General features: G+C 42.3%; 2 protein-coding genes across 2 annotated transcripts in view; one reads left to right on the top strand and one right to left on the bottom strand.

Annotated features, from left to right (window-relative positions):
* The window catches only part of LOC116780041 (Golgi phosphoprotein 3-like), a 67,107-nt gene extending 58,635 nt beyond the window's left edge, over positions 1-8,472 (bottom strand). The window contains exon 1 of the mRNA XM_032674550.1: positions 8,260-8,472. Coding sequence (XP_032530441.1) covers positions 8,260-8,472 — 213 coding nt within the window. The remainder of the gene's footprint in view (positions 1-8,259) is intronic.
* The window catches only part of LOC116780036 (syncytin-A-like), a 1,173,168-nt gene that overhangs the window by 473,573 nt on the left and 684,210 nt on the right, over positions 1-15,385 (top strand). The window lies entirely within an intron of this gene.

Below are 15,385 nucleotides of genomic sequence, written 5' to 3'. Positions count from 1 at the left end.
GATCCCTCTCCCTGCTCTGAAAAAGAACATCATGAAGAGCACATAGTGCATATATGGGAATATATACAGGGTTAGGTACCACAACCACGTGAACAGACCAAGCAACACTGTGACCAGTGGCTCTGGACCTAATACAACAAATGCTTAGATCAAATTTGTTTCCAACACACTCTGGGCAGATCTGTTGCTATCTCAACCCTTAGTGCTTCATGTTGGGCACCAAATAAGGCTGTCGTGGTTTAGGAATGGTATTCCCCCAACTTAAGTGTTCCCACTGAAACACCCCAGACCACGCACCACTCACTAACAGTAACAACAACAATACTAATAGCAGAGTGTACAAGATAGGTGAACAATTCACATATGGCAGAACCTGGTACCACCTGACCACATACTCTACACACCCCAGCCAAACCAGAAGGGTACCCACCCCCCTCCATACCCCCTGTGCATGGCAGGAGGTTGTATGGAATAAACCCAGGGTCTTGGCTATGCCCATCCTGGCTGATGCAAAAATTAAGCCTGTCTTGGCCAGAACCAGGACAGTAGCTTACAAGTGCTTAAAAGAATATCAGCAACAGAAAGATATGCAAAAAGCTTGATAGCCTAATTTCCTATTATAATGAATAAATCCTGTAACATCCACAAATAGTAAAAGACCTATGAGTGTTTAACAGCTCTCTAATTACAAAGATCTAGCTTACAAGACATACTATTTTATTATCTTAATGATCCATCACAAACTGGAAAAAAAGATTTTTTTTCTCCATGTCTGATATGTGTTTGTGAAATCGTTGTGCAGTAACATTTTATGAATGTTGCTGAAAGGAAAGAAAATCAGTTACTGAAATTGATCCGAGACCTGTTTGCAAACTGGAAAAAAACCCCAGTTAAAAGTGGCATGCGATTAATTGACTATTATTTTTTTTCTTTCTTTACTAAAAGTTATGAGAAAACAAATTGAGAATGCTGTCTATGCAGAGGAAACTGAGCCACACACGTCAGACTAGCTTTCCCTTCCCATCCTTTTAGTGGATGAAAAATTGAACATGAGATGGTAATGTGTGCTCACAGCCCAGAAAGCCAACCTTATCTTGGGCTGCATCAAAAGCAGCATTGCCAGCAGATCAAGGGAGGTGATTCTCTCCCTCTACTCCACTCTTGTGAGACCCCACCTGAAGTACTGCATCCACCTCTGGGGTCCTCAGCACAGGAAAGACATGGACCTATTGGAGGAGGTTTAGAAGACGGCCATGAAGATGATCAGAGGGCTGGAGTATCTCTCCTGTCAAGACAGGCTGAGAGAGTTGTGGTTGTTCAGCCTGGAGAAGAGAAAGCTCCAAGGAGACTTCATTGAGACCTTTCAGTACTTTAAGGGGGCTTATAAGAAAGATGTGGACAAACTTTTCAGCAGGGCCTGTAGCAATAGGACAAGGGGTAGTAGTTTCAAACTAAAAGAGGGCAGATATAAGGAAGACTATAAGGAAGAAATAAGAAACTAGATATAAGGAAGAAACTAGATATAAGGAAGAAATTTTTTATGATGAGGGTGGTGAAACACTGGCACAGGTTGCCCAGAGAGATGATAGATGCTCCATCCCTGGAAACATGCAAGGTCAGGTTGGACAGGGCTCTGAGCAACCTGATCTCATAGAAGATGTCCCTGCTCATTGCAGGGGGGTTGGAAGAGATGATTTTTGGATGTCCCTTCCAACTAAAACCATTCTATGATTTCCCCAGTAATGCAAAACAGAAATATGTGCTGTAGTAATTATTTGCTCTGTGAGTAGGAAAGTTATTCTTGAATATACTGTCTGTAACACTTAGCCTGGTCAATTTAGTATTGCAAAGGCGGTCTGTTACTGTGAAGCTTAATTAACTGAGATAAATGCTGCAGTACTTCAACTACTTTAGGATCAAAGAACACCTGAAATAATACCACTTTTTCTTTAACACAAAATGATGTTAGCTTTTAGTTCCACTTCTAGCAATTAACAGCAATACTTTCTCAGTTATATTTCATGCAAAATGTTTAATAAAAACAGATTGCTACAGGAAATTAAAAGGTTACAGCTTTAAGAGTGCTTAAAAATATTGAGAAGTATCACTAGAAAGGCTTTAACATTGTTTTTGCCTTTGTCCTACACTGGACAGCTTGACATGAAAGAAGGGACTATACTATACTCAAAGTTATTCATGAATAAATAATATAGATTACAGATTAGCCATGCTAGATAACCACACTAGCTGCATACAGAACCATGAAATATAAACACCATTTTAACACAAAGTCTACTTGTATTCAAAGTGCTGCTTCCAAATCAGCATGTTGTTCTCCAAAGAGCCCAAAAGCAGGATTTACTCAGCAGCATGATAAAGAGGCACTTCACTGCATCATATAGCACACACTTTATCTTCTGCTAGCCTGTAATTTAGGTATGGACACAAAATAAAAAAGGACCAAAAAGGTCTATACTATACTATAAAAGAAGGACTTTTTTATCACAGACATTCCATACTTTGTTGTTATTAGGCCCTGAACATTTTGCCCAGGGAAGTGGTCAAATCACCATCCCTGGAGGCATTTAAAAGACATGTAGACATTGCACTTAGGGACATGGTTTTAGTGGTAGACTTGGCTGTTAGTTTAACAGTTGGACTCAGTGATCTTAGAGGTCTTTTCCAACCTAAATGATTCTATGATTTGAGAAAAAGCATGCCTTTGTCAAGGTTTCAACACATTCATATGTCATTCTTCAACTGAAATGCAAATTCCCAGTAGATGCCTCCTCATGTTTCACTCATTTGTCTCAGAAATTTTCCAAATAACTTGGGAGCTTTTGAGTTGACATTCAGGCTGTTGCTGAAACTTTTTTGGGGGGGAGGGAAGAGGGGGGAAAAAAAAAGATACAAAGATGGCTGTTGAAAATTCAATTGTTTGTTACACAGGCAAAAAAATCACAGACTTCTGAATCCTAATATGAATTTCACAAAGGCAAATCTTAAAATCAGGGAAAATGCCAGTCATATTTTCAATGTTTTCAATATTCCTATTTCACCTTTCAGAAAAATCTCTTTAGGATAAAAATGTAGAGGATTGGCTAGCAAGACAAGGACATATGGATATAGCTAAAGCTATGGATGAACTGTTAGAGTATAGAACACAGCCTGTCTAGGCCGTGAGAAAATCTGAGATAGCAAAGCTACAGTGTCTTTGTGCCTGCTAGTTGGCTGGTAAACAGGAGGTTGTGATTAACAAAACAAAAGCAACTGAGAGCCACCTGTATCAACATAAGAAGGGAGTAAGAGGCGGAATCAACATTTAAGCCAGAGCCAATAATGAGCTCAGCTTTTGCAATATGCATGAACTAATTATAAAGCATATATTAAGCTGTTAGGAGTGATCAATAAACGAAGTTTGCTGATTCTCATATTGAGTGTCCCTCACTTCCCTCGTCGCGACATAAAAATATAAAATCCAGTAACAAATCCAGTTACTCAGATTTGTAAGAATAAAAACCCTACATTTTAGCACTAATCTAATCAACACAAAACAGCACATCTGAAGCAGTGTGGTGGGTTGACCTTGGCTGGATGCCAGGTGCCCACCCAGCTGCTCTATCACTCCCCTTCCCAGCCAGACAGGGAAGAGAGAATAAGATGGAAAACAACTTGTGGGTTGAGATACGGCAGTTTATTAAGGCAAAAGCAAAGCAAAAGCCTGCGCGCACAAAAGCGAAGTGAAAAAAATAAAAAGGTTTATTCTCTACTTCCCATCAGCAGCGATGTCTGGCCACTTTCCCAAGAAGCAGGGCTTCAGCACACGTAATGGTTTCTTAGTGGCTGGCCATTGGAAACAATGAATGCCCCCCTTCCTGCTCCTTTCCTTAGCAGTATGGAATATCCTTTTGGTTAGTTTGGGTCAGCTGACCTACTTGTGTCTCCTCCCAGAAGGAATGTTACAGTGCTGATGCTGTGCTCAGCAGTAGCCAAAACACTGGTGTGTTATCAACACCCTTCTAGCTACCAATGCAAAGCACAGCACTGTGAGGGTTGCTATGGGGAAATGAACTACAGCTCAGCCAGACCCAATACAAGCAGGCAAACTAGCTCCCTAATAATGTATTTCAATACAACAAAAAGTATCATAAACTGGAGACTTTCACATGTACTATTTGGAAAAAAGCTATGCTGTAACACTAAATCTTCAGCAATAAATGAAGTTTCTGAAAGCCAAACATGAGTAGCAAAGATCCAAGAGAATTTCTGTACCTACGTGATTTAACATTACTCTCACAAAGGACATTTTAATGTTCATCAACGAAAATGTAAATAAAACTAGAAATATTTACTGTTGCAGCAGACTGCAGTACATGACAATTATTTCAGTGTACTTTATGTGTTTTCTTTCAGCAAATAAAGAATAAGTTACAGATCAAATAGGTATTTTATCTTACTAAATATAATTATCTGAACTACAGAAGTAGGTGCTGTGACTCTATAGCTGCTTCAATTTGCTTAGTTGTGGCACATTGTATGGAGGACAGGAGCAACTGTGTACATTACTGTATTTTTATAGATGCCCAACTTGTACTGAGCGAGAACTCCAAAAAAAAAAACCAAACCAAAAAAACCAAACCAACCATAAAACCCGCTACATGTATAAAAAACTTAAATGGAGCAACAGTTGCAGAGAACCTAGCAATCTCTCGGTTTTCCATGGGACTGAGTTACAAGATGTCTGGAAAAGCTGTAATGAAAAAAGTGACCTGTACTCATCTCTTAGCTGTCATTTGTAAATAAGCAAACTTAATATTTATCCCTTCCTTCTTTTGTGAGAGGTGACCTCAGAAGCTTCAGTAGTTCTACAGAATAACCTCCCTGCTATGGCTTTGACCTATCTTACTGCAATACTATTTTTAACATAATACAGCAAAGTATTTTATTTCAGTATGTTTTATTCCTATAGCAACAGGCTATTGCTCTATTCTAAATAGAGGAATATTATTCCCTTTCCCAGTCATATTTCTGAAGGGTTTCCAAATAAATTATAGATGCTCCTTTTGTTCTAGTGCTCCTGCTCCTCCCAGGACACCGGATTTGTCATGTTATACAAGCATGCACATATTTTAGCACATACCCCTTAAAACCTATCTTGACCTTGGAATACAGAAATAGTTATGTATACACAGAAGAGACAAATGGAAGAACCATTGGTGGAAAAAAAGAGCAACCAGCCCACATACATAAACTACCCTTTATTAGGCCAAATGAAAAAAAAAAGGACCATGTCCAAGAAGCACATGAAAATATAGTTAATTGTGTTCAAGCATTAAGAATGGGATTGAAGCATGCTGTGTTTGTTTTAGGGCAACTGGACATTCCCATGACTGCACCCATACTGCAGCAACAACGCAAAACTTTTGGCTGTGGTTGTTACAATCATTCCACTATCCTGAAAGCAGGATTCACGTAAATATCTAACCCTCTCCTAGAAACACTAAACTAATCAATCCATCACCATCTGAATCTTCCTGAAAATCTCCTACGAGTAAAGGTTCTGCCACCTACACTTAAAAATTATAAATGGCAGCTCCTTGCGTACAAGGCTTTTTTTAAAATAAATTTAAGTAGTGTTAAGCCATATTCACCAGTGTTTAATACTAGAAATAAAATTACCAAAAAAACACCTCCGTTCTCAATGCAGTTATCAGTGACTTTTCTGAGAAAGAAGCTATTTTTAGGGAAACATTTTCTTAGACTAATTCAGACTATTTTATTTATTTGCTTTAAACTCAACACTTAATTATTTTATCCCGTTGCAATAAAATGGAAGGACGTTATCATGTTATCAGCTTTAAATTTACTGGGTTTCAATTGAGCTCATAGCTCACATACCTGTCTTTGCCTTTCCCTTACACTTCATGTAGTTTCACAATTATACAATTATACTTTACAGACTCAATTGCTTTTCTCTGTTTGTTGTCATGGAAAAATCTCACACAAATATCATGGGAAATCAATTCTATCAGAAGTAAAAACTTTATAAAAAGCATTTCCAGATGCATAAAGTACCTAAGTTTTGCTTACTTATCATTAGAACAATAGAGAACAAAAAAAAATCTTTGAAATTTAATCTATAGTTTTATTTTCAGGTTTAAAAGGGGAAAACTCAAAGCAGTTTACATAGTGTACGAAAAAAAGAGTACAACCAGGCACAAAACCAAAATACAAACTCTAATGAATCATGTCTAACAAAGCACAGAAACAATGCATGCTGAGGTTTGTGCACATAAGCTCCCTACCCTAAAGACATTATCATCCCTTTTGTCTGAGTCTCAACTGCAAAATCTCAAGGGAGTCAAATATTTGTGCCACTGTAATCTCTTAGTTTCTTTTTTCATACAAATAAATATTAGATTACCTGCAGTGTTTGCCACTGCTACACTTAGCAAAGTTAGATGATTTACAATTTCAATGCACACCAGTGCAAAGCTGGATTTTTAGGCCCAATGTTAATAATTAACTTTTGATCTACTAGGAATACTTGCACCATATATTTCTAGGCAGACAGATTGTTCCTTGCCTTGAAATCTTTACAGCCTAATGCTTGCAAATTCAGAAGATTTAGCAATCATGGGGGGGAAAAAGGGCTGAATGATCATACAGTCTATCCCACCTTCCTCAAGGTAAGATCTCCTAGGTAATCCTGACAAATATCTGTCTTGTCATGCTTAACTTACTTTCATGCAACTATTCAGGTATGTAGAAAGAGAAATGCACATACACACAAATCTTCAGATTCAACAGATGGAAGAATACAACACTGAATATCTACTGACTTTATTAGGATGCCATGGCAAGGTCCATCTGAAAAAAATGGGATTACAGGAATATGGCCCAAAATACACAGTCTGAGAGAGAAATAAAATACGTTATTGTGGCAAGTATATATACAGATATACAAACACACATTAAAAACAAATGTTAACTATGAAAGCTACTCTTTAACCTATTCTTTATCAACCAGTAAATCTATTTTAGATGCAATGTAGAGTCAAAGAACACATAATTTAGCAGCTTTCTCCCCTATTATTCTGTGCTCATGAATGCACAGTTTTAAGAGACTTCCACCCAAATCAATGAACTGCTTCATTAGTTTACTTCTCACCAAAAAAAGCAGGTTGGTTAATTAATGTCATATTATAACACATATATAAAATAAAGGTATATTATACTTCACCATACATCACATCAAACTAAACCAACAAGACTGACTTTCTGCAGTGTGCGTGCTTTTTATATTGATTACCTCTTTGAAATAAAACAAAAAATCCAGCACACTGGTAGAAGTATACCTTCTTCAATGACTGTTATTCACAGTATCATGACACCTAATTAAGCTATAAATTCAGTAAAAACACATAATTACATAATAATGCCATTTCCTCATTTTGAAAAACTTTTCATTATTCAAGGTCCATTTTTGTCAAACATATCTCCCCAAAGTTTAAGACATTTTTAACACACATTAGTCTGGAAAGCCTTATTAAAAAGGGCTGCTAAGCATATTAAAGCATCCGAGAACCCCATAAGCACCATATGGTTGTGTCTGACAAAATATATAGGAGTAAACAAGTCTCCCACATTAGAATTACAGGTAAGTGCAAGAGTATAAATATCACTGGTCTAACCAGGGCCTACCGACCAAGTCAACTACCGACGCTGCCAGAGGCTCCAGGTCTCCTTCTTCCTTCAAGCCCTACACTGCCTTCCTTGAGATAGAATCATAGAATATTGAGTTGGAAGGGACCAACAAGGATCATCGAGTCCAACTCTTAAGTGATTAGTTCATACGGGGATTGAACCCACGACCTTGGTGTTATTAGCACCAAGCTCTACCAAGATCTGTGAATTCTCCTCTGTCCCAGCCCAGAGGTGCATACTACAAATATTAGAGCCCCTGCATTCAAAGGGCAATCCGAAATCTCCACCAGTTTTCCTTTCGCCCAACATCCAATCACCTTCCCCACTTCCTCCAAAATCCCGAGCCTGTTCCAGCACGCGCCCCTACCCCCAGCAACATCACAGTCCACTCTGCCCCAAACCCACAGCAATACTCACCCAGCAGCGTCCTTGCTCCCATCCCACCCGCACCCTAGCTCCACTTAGGCTCCCCTTCCCCATCAACGACCTCCATAATCCCCCGAATAACCGGTATCCCCTCAGCCACCCCCTACTCAGCGCCCCCGGCCGCACCTCACGGTCCTTGAGGCCCAGGAGCAGCACCTCTTCCATAAGGGTGAGCCGCGTTTCCTTGGAGTCACCCTTCTCGTCGTCTCCGGGCTCGTCCCGGCGGCCTCCATCCTCGGAGCCGCCTCCCGCCTCCCGATCCTTGTCGGCGGCGGCGCTGCGGGAGGCCTCTGTCCGGCGCTGCACCAGCCCGGAGCTACGCTGGGTCAAGGAAGTCATGGCTGGAGGCGGTGGAAGGTCAAAGACCCACCACAGGGAGAGGAGCTTGGCGACAGCTAGGGAGGGGAGAAGAAGGGACGGGAGCCACTCCTGCCTCCGTCTTATCCGCAACGGGACAGTGGCCGGCCGAGGAGAATCATAGGGAGCGGGATTCGGCCGAAGCAGGAGAGGCGGAGGCAGTGGCGGTGGTAGCCGGCGTTCCTCACCTGATGAGGCCGAGCTGGCAGAGGTGGCTTCTCCTCCAATATGGCGGCGCGGGCTGATGTCAGCAGAGGATGTGGTAGCGGCAGGCGGGGGGGTACGACCGGAAAGCGCCACGGACGGGAGGAGCCCTCCACTGGGCTGGAGCTGTCGACGAGACGCCCCAGGGATGCGGCCCCCTCAGCTTCAGGGAGTGCGGGCGCTGTTATTGACTGTTACTAACCGTTACCTGGGGCTGTGGAAGACAGTTAATCCAACGGTCTGGGCGGAGGGGAAGGGGGGCCGGACAGCCGGTGCCCGCCGTGGCATAACCCAGAGTCTGGGTAGTACACTCTCTTAAATTAATATTTTTTTCTTAAAAAGTGCTTTATTTACAATCTTATGTCTGCTGGATTTCACTTTTAGCCACAAGACCAAGTCTGATTGCTTGTGCAGACCCCCAGAAATAAATACATACATATATATATATATAATTTCATTTTTTCATGGCTAGGCTTCACGAACGAAGATTTGGGAAGGGCTCTACCCATGTTTGTTGCAAGCGCGTTGGTGGCTAAAAAGACCAATACGAGATAGGCATGTCCGGTTGCAAATATATATATAAACTCAGCAACTAAACTCAGGTGAGCACACAGAGCTCTCAACAGTCTCGACTTTAAACCAAGTAAAGTGAGTCCCTTGGCTCTGCTGTCAACAAGGCATCTTTTCAAACCTTGAGCCCTTTTGACTGTGGCATGCCAAAAACTCAAAACTACTTATCAAGGCTAAATGCCATATATGTTTCTAGGTAGCATATTTTATTAAAGTGCTTAAGATGGAAAGACAGCCTATACTTTTTAGTCTACAATTAGGATATTGCATATAGATTTTTAAAAAATAATACATATAACATGTATCTAAGATATAAATAAACTATTTCTATAAATATATATATATATTTAGGTGCACTCTGTTTAACAAAAGCTCCAAGTCACTTTGTAAGTCACTCCATTATTTCCCGCATCCCCAATTCTTGCATAATTTGCTGATGTGACATGGTGATAATTCAGTATAGCTTCTTCAAGATTATTGATAAAAAAGTATAGCAGACAGACAAAACTGATCCCCAGAGGATCTGAATCACTCGAACAAGTGTTTGCAGATTGTTCCTCTTCTGTGTTTGGAGACCTGCCAATTATTCACAGTTCACTTAGTGTGTGACACTGTGATTTTTTTATCTTTCTAGTTTTTTTAATTAAAATTTTTTGCTGTACCAGGTCAAATGCCAAAACAAAGCTTAAGGATATGACATCACTGTTATTTTTATCAAATAAGCATTTGCTCAGAGATACCACAATAGCATTACAAGATCTGTTTTCTGAAAATGTCTTTTCTGAGTAGTAATTTTACTCAAATCTTTATTAATTTAGTCCTATATGAGCCACTCAGATATTTTGCTGAGGATTACAATCAAGATGATAGTCATGTAATTAACCTGGTGTTGTAGTTTAACCCCAGCTGACAACAAGGCACCACACAGCCACTTGCTCACTCACACCACTGATGGGATGGGGGAAAGAACCAGAAGAGTAAAAGTGAGCAAACTCGTGGGTTGAGATAATGACAGTCTGACAGGTAAAGCCAAAGCCACATGCACAAGCAAAGCAAAACAAGGAATTCATTCACAATTTCCCATGGGCAGGCAGGTGTTCAGCCATCCCCAGGAAATCAAGGCTCCATCATGTGTAATGATTACTTGGGAAGACAAAACGCCATCACTCCAAACATCCCTACACCTGTAGTGGGTTGACCTTGACTGGACACCAGGTGCCCACCCAGCTGCTCTATCCCAGCCAGACGGGAGAGAGAATAAGATGGAAAATGGCCCATGGGTTGAGATAAGGCAGTTTATTAAAGTAAAAGCAAAAGTTTGCATGCGCAAAAGCAAAGCAAAGCAAAAGATAGCAAAGTTTATTCTCTACTTCCCATCAGCAGCAATGGCTGGCCATGTCCCTGGAAGCAGGGTTTCAGCAACGTGTAACGGTTTCTCAGCAGACAGAAGTTGAATGCCTCCCCCTTCCTGCTCCTTTTCTTAGCTTTTATATCTGAGCTGACGTCATACAGTATGGAATATCCTTTTGGTTAGTTTGGGTCAGCTGGCCTGCTTGTGTCCCGTCCCAGAATCTTGCCCTCGATTGGGGAAGGAATGTTACAGTGCTGATGCTGTGCTCAGCAGTAGCCAAAACACTCGTGTGTAATCAACACCCTTCTAGCTACCAATGCAAAGCACATCACTGTGAGGGCTGCTATGGGGAAATGAACTACAGCTCAGCCAGACCCAATACATTCCCCCAGCTTTCTATGCTGATCATGACATCATATGGTGTAGGATATCCCTTTAGTCAGTTGGGGTCAGCTGTCCTGGCTGCGTCCCCTCCCAACATTGTGTGCACCCCCAGCCTACTTGATGGTGTGGTGGTGTGAGAAGCAAAAAAGGCCTTGACTCCATGTAAGCACTGCTCAGCAGTAACTAAAACATCCATGTGTTATCAAGTGTTTCTAACAACAATCCAAAATGTAGTCCCATATAAGATACCATAAAAAAATTTATCTCAGCAAAAACCAGCACATTCTACACCCCTTATCCCATACCATTTACATCCCACACTATCCAATACATCCTCATTAACTACCACTCTCCTTCCATCCTTTGATATAATACGCAGATATCATTGTCCTGGTTTGACCCTGGCTGGATGCCATGTGGCCACCAAAGCCGCTCTATCACTCCCCTCCTTAACTGGACAGGGGAGAGAAAATATAAGTATTACTATTAGAAAGCAAAAGCACTTTTTATTATGGCAGCCAGATGCACAGGAAATGTATTCCAAATTGTGCATGTTGAATTTCACAGGTTCCACAGCTTTATTGTGTCACCTAATTACAAATTCAGGTATTACCTCATCTGTCCCACCTACTTTCAAAACCATTCCACCCTTGACATACCTCTCAAATTTGAGTCAGAGGTCCTGTAATGACCCCTGGTGCTCATCTCCTTCCTCTTCCTCAGCTTGACCTTTTCTTGACCCCTTGCCTTTGACACAGCATCATGTCTTATGGAATGGTTTCAAGGCCTACAACCAACTCCAACCAGTTTGCCAGTTTTGTTTCTCTTTCGGTTCCCTTTTATCAGTCCTGTTTCACAGATAGAGGAAACCCTCTTTCTTGTTAAAATTCCTGCCTGTTGAGACTCTTAACAAAGAACAATAAACTACATATTTTAGGCCACACTGGTGAACTATACAGTCACTAATAAGCTACATAGGTTTCTATGGCTACACTTTCTTCCCAGGCTTAACTTTATTCCCAAATTCTCTACCTCTTTCCCCCTCAGCCATGCAAGGGAATGGGGAATGGGAATTACGGTCAGTTCATCGCACTTTGTTTCTGCTGGCCCTTCCTCCTCAGGGGGAGGGCTCTTTGTAGTCTTCCCCTACTCCAGTGTGGGATCCCTCCTACAGGAGACAGTTCTACACGAATTTTTCCAACATGAGTCCTTCCCATGGGCTGCAGTTCTTCACGAACTGCTCCAGCATGACCGCCTTCCACAGGGTGCAGTCCTTCAGGAACAGACTGCTCCAGTGTGGGTCCTTTCCATGAGATACAGTCCTTCAGGAACAGACTGCTCTAGTGTGGATCTCCCATGCGGTCACAAGTCCTGCCAGCAAATCTGCTCCAGCTTGGGCTCCTCTCTCCATGGGTCCATAGGTCTTGCCAGGAGCCTGTTTCAGCACAGGCTTCCCATGGGGTCACAGCCACTTTTGGGCATCCACCTGCTCCAGCATGCTGCAGGTAGATTTCTGCTCTACCATTGACCTCTATGGACTGCAGGAGGACAGCCTACCTCACCATGGTCTTCACCATGTGTCGCTGATAATGTCGGAACGGCCAATGCGACACAGATATCAGAGTCAGACATAGTCCAGGTGCAAGGTGATCAGGAAGCTGTTTATTGCTCTCAAGTGTTTCTTTTATACTCTTTGTACACTATCGTGTCACAACACAATTGGTCAAAAGTCTCAAGCATAAGACACTGCACACACTCTTATTGGTGACACTGAAGACACTGTGCATGCTGTGACATGCTATTGGTGACACTATACACATTTTGATTGGTGACCTTTGGTCTGGGCTGCATTATGTTTGTTCCGTCCACCATTACAGTAAATATTTCCTAAAAGTTGTTTAAATTCCTCATCACTAATTGCCAGGCTGCTGACAGATTCTCTGTCAACCCCAACAACCATGGGCTGCAGGGGAATCTCTGCTCTGGTACCTGGAGCACCTCCTCCCTCTCCCTCTGCAGAGTTCTTTCTCTCACGTATTCTCGCTCCTCTCTTCTCTGGCTGAAATTGCTTCTACATGGTAACTTTCTCCCCTTCTTAAATACATTATCCCAGAGGTGCTACCACTGTTGCTTATTGTTTCAGCCTTGGCCAGCAGCAGGTCCATCTTGGAGCCAGCTGGCACTGGCTCAGTCAGACATGGGGGAAACTTCTAGCAGCTTCTCATCCCTGTAGCCCCTCCACTACCAAAACCTTGCCATGCAAAAACAATGCACATTCCATTAGTCTATGGACCACCCCTGTAAAATGACCATAAAATGTCTATTGAGTTCATTTAGTCCATGACTTTGGGCTCCATCTGCTATGGTGGTCACTCAGGACAGGAGAGGTGGTGTGTTGCATGGAGTTATTGGGCACCACCTCCAGCTCAGGTCAGGTCACTGCTGCACTTGCTCTGCTTCTTGTAAGGCTTCTCCTCCATTGGTTTGGGTGATTCCTGTTATAGTAATGATGAATTCCTGTAACATGCAACTCAAATCCCAGGTTACAACAATTCAAAGGTATATCCAATAATGTCCACCCCTGGTCCCCTTTGAACTAGACCATAGGGTTTAATATTGCAATGAACTCTTCCCCTTGTCCCTGCTACATCTTGAACATTCTCAGACTGTAGTTTCTTAGGGGAGTACCTACTCCAAGTGGAGCCTTATCTATGAGCCACAGTCCCTTCAGGAGTATACTTGCTCTGTTGTGGGGTTATGCATTGCCACATGCTTTGAGGTGCTCCAGCATGAACTTATCCACAGACACAGATGCTTCAAGGTGTACCTTTTATGTCATGGACTTATCCTTGGGCCACAATTCCTTCAGAGGTATACCTGCTGTGACAGAGACATAACCATGGCCACAGATGCATCAAGATGCACCTGCTCTGGCACGGGCTCATACACAGCCACAGATGCATTGTGGTATCCTGCTCTCATGTGGACTCATGGGCAGGTCACAGTCCCTTCAACTCGTTCACACTGGAGTTCTAACCTGTCCAGTACAGCAGCACAGAAACAGCAGCAACACCCTGACTATCTGCCAGCCCAGGCACATCACCACGGCTGTTATCAAAATGTTCTCAGGCACAGCAGAGTAAGGTGATAAGCAGTTCAGTAGTACAGCAAGCAGTGAAAGCAAAAAACAGCCACTAATGAGCACTAGAGTCTAATATGCAATCAGGCAAGCAAGCCCATGGCAAGCACAGGAGCCTTTCAATTAATAGCTAAACAGCAATAACAACTATAAATTCAATCTAACACATTCCAGTCAAATCTGTCATTATCTTGAACAACAGGCTGGAGAACTTGTCCTGTGAAGACAGGCTGAGAGAGTTGGGGTTGTTTGGTCTGGAGAAGAGAAGGCTCCAGGGAGACATTTTAGCACCTTCCCGTACCTAAAGGGGGCCTACAAGAAGGTTGGAGAGGGACTTTTTACAAGGGCATGTAGTGATAGGACAAGGGGAAATGGCCTTAAGCTGAAGGAGGGTAGGTTTAAATTAGATATTAGGAAGAAATTCTTTGCTGTGAGGGTGGTAAAGCACTGAAATAGGTTGTCCAGAGAGGTTGTGGACTCCCCATCCTTGGAGGTGTTCAAGGTCAGGCTAGTGGAAGGTGTCCCTGCCCATGGCAGGAGGATTGTAACTAGATGATCTTTAAGGTTCCTTCCAATCCAAATGTGATGGTTTCACTCTAGGCCTTCCTGGAGACCAGCTTGTAACCAGGAAGGAACTAGGAAGGTGATCACGGAAGTATTCCATGCTATTCCTTTACGTAACTGGAGGTATAAATAAAGCCAGCAGGAGGGACCTTGCTCTCTTCCTTTCCGGTGAGGTTCGAGAACAGTGGGTCCCTGTCTCGGTCTGACTTATCTGGAACTGAGACCTACAGCGACTGCTGTTATCTACCACGCGTGAGGGGAGAGTGCTGGGTCGTGTCTAGCCATCCTGATTGTTCAAAGGGAAGTGGTGAGATTTTGCTGGTTCACCTTCGGTTTGTCTGGTTGCTGAGTTTTGGATTGTGTGGACTAGTTTGGTCTTGGTCCCTTTTTGTCCTTTTCCCTTCTCCCTTCCCGTCTCCCCTTTTGGGGAGCTGTTTAGGGTTTCTGTTGTGGTGTGTGGCATTCTCATTGTGTGTGTCTGTCTCATATAAAATATATATATTTTTTTTTTGCTGTAACTTTGACTGCTTGGGTCGTTTTTTTTTCCCTTCGCTCTCTGGGAAAGCGGGTCCTTGTTGTCGGGTTTCGGGGGCTTGGCGGGAGGCCAACTCGAAACTCGTACAACATTTTTGGTGTCAGGAGTGGGATATTTTGGTTAAGTTTGGCTTGTTTTGATAAACATT

This window comes from Chiroxiphia lanceolata, chromosome W (assembly GCF_009829145.1).
Source record: "Chiroxiphia lanceolata isolate bChiLan1 chromosome W, bChiLan1.pri, whole genome shotgun sequence".
Taxonomy (NCBI): domain Eukaryota; kingdom Metazoa; phylum Chordata; class Aves; order Passeriformes; family Pipridae; genus Chiroxiphia; species Chiroxiphia lanceolata.
Note: the sequence above shows the minus strand (reverse complement) of the source record. Positions and strands in the feature narration are given on the sequence as shown.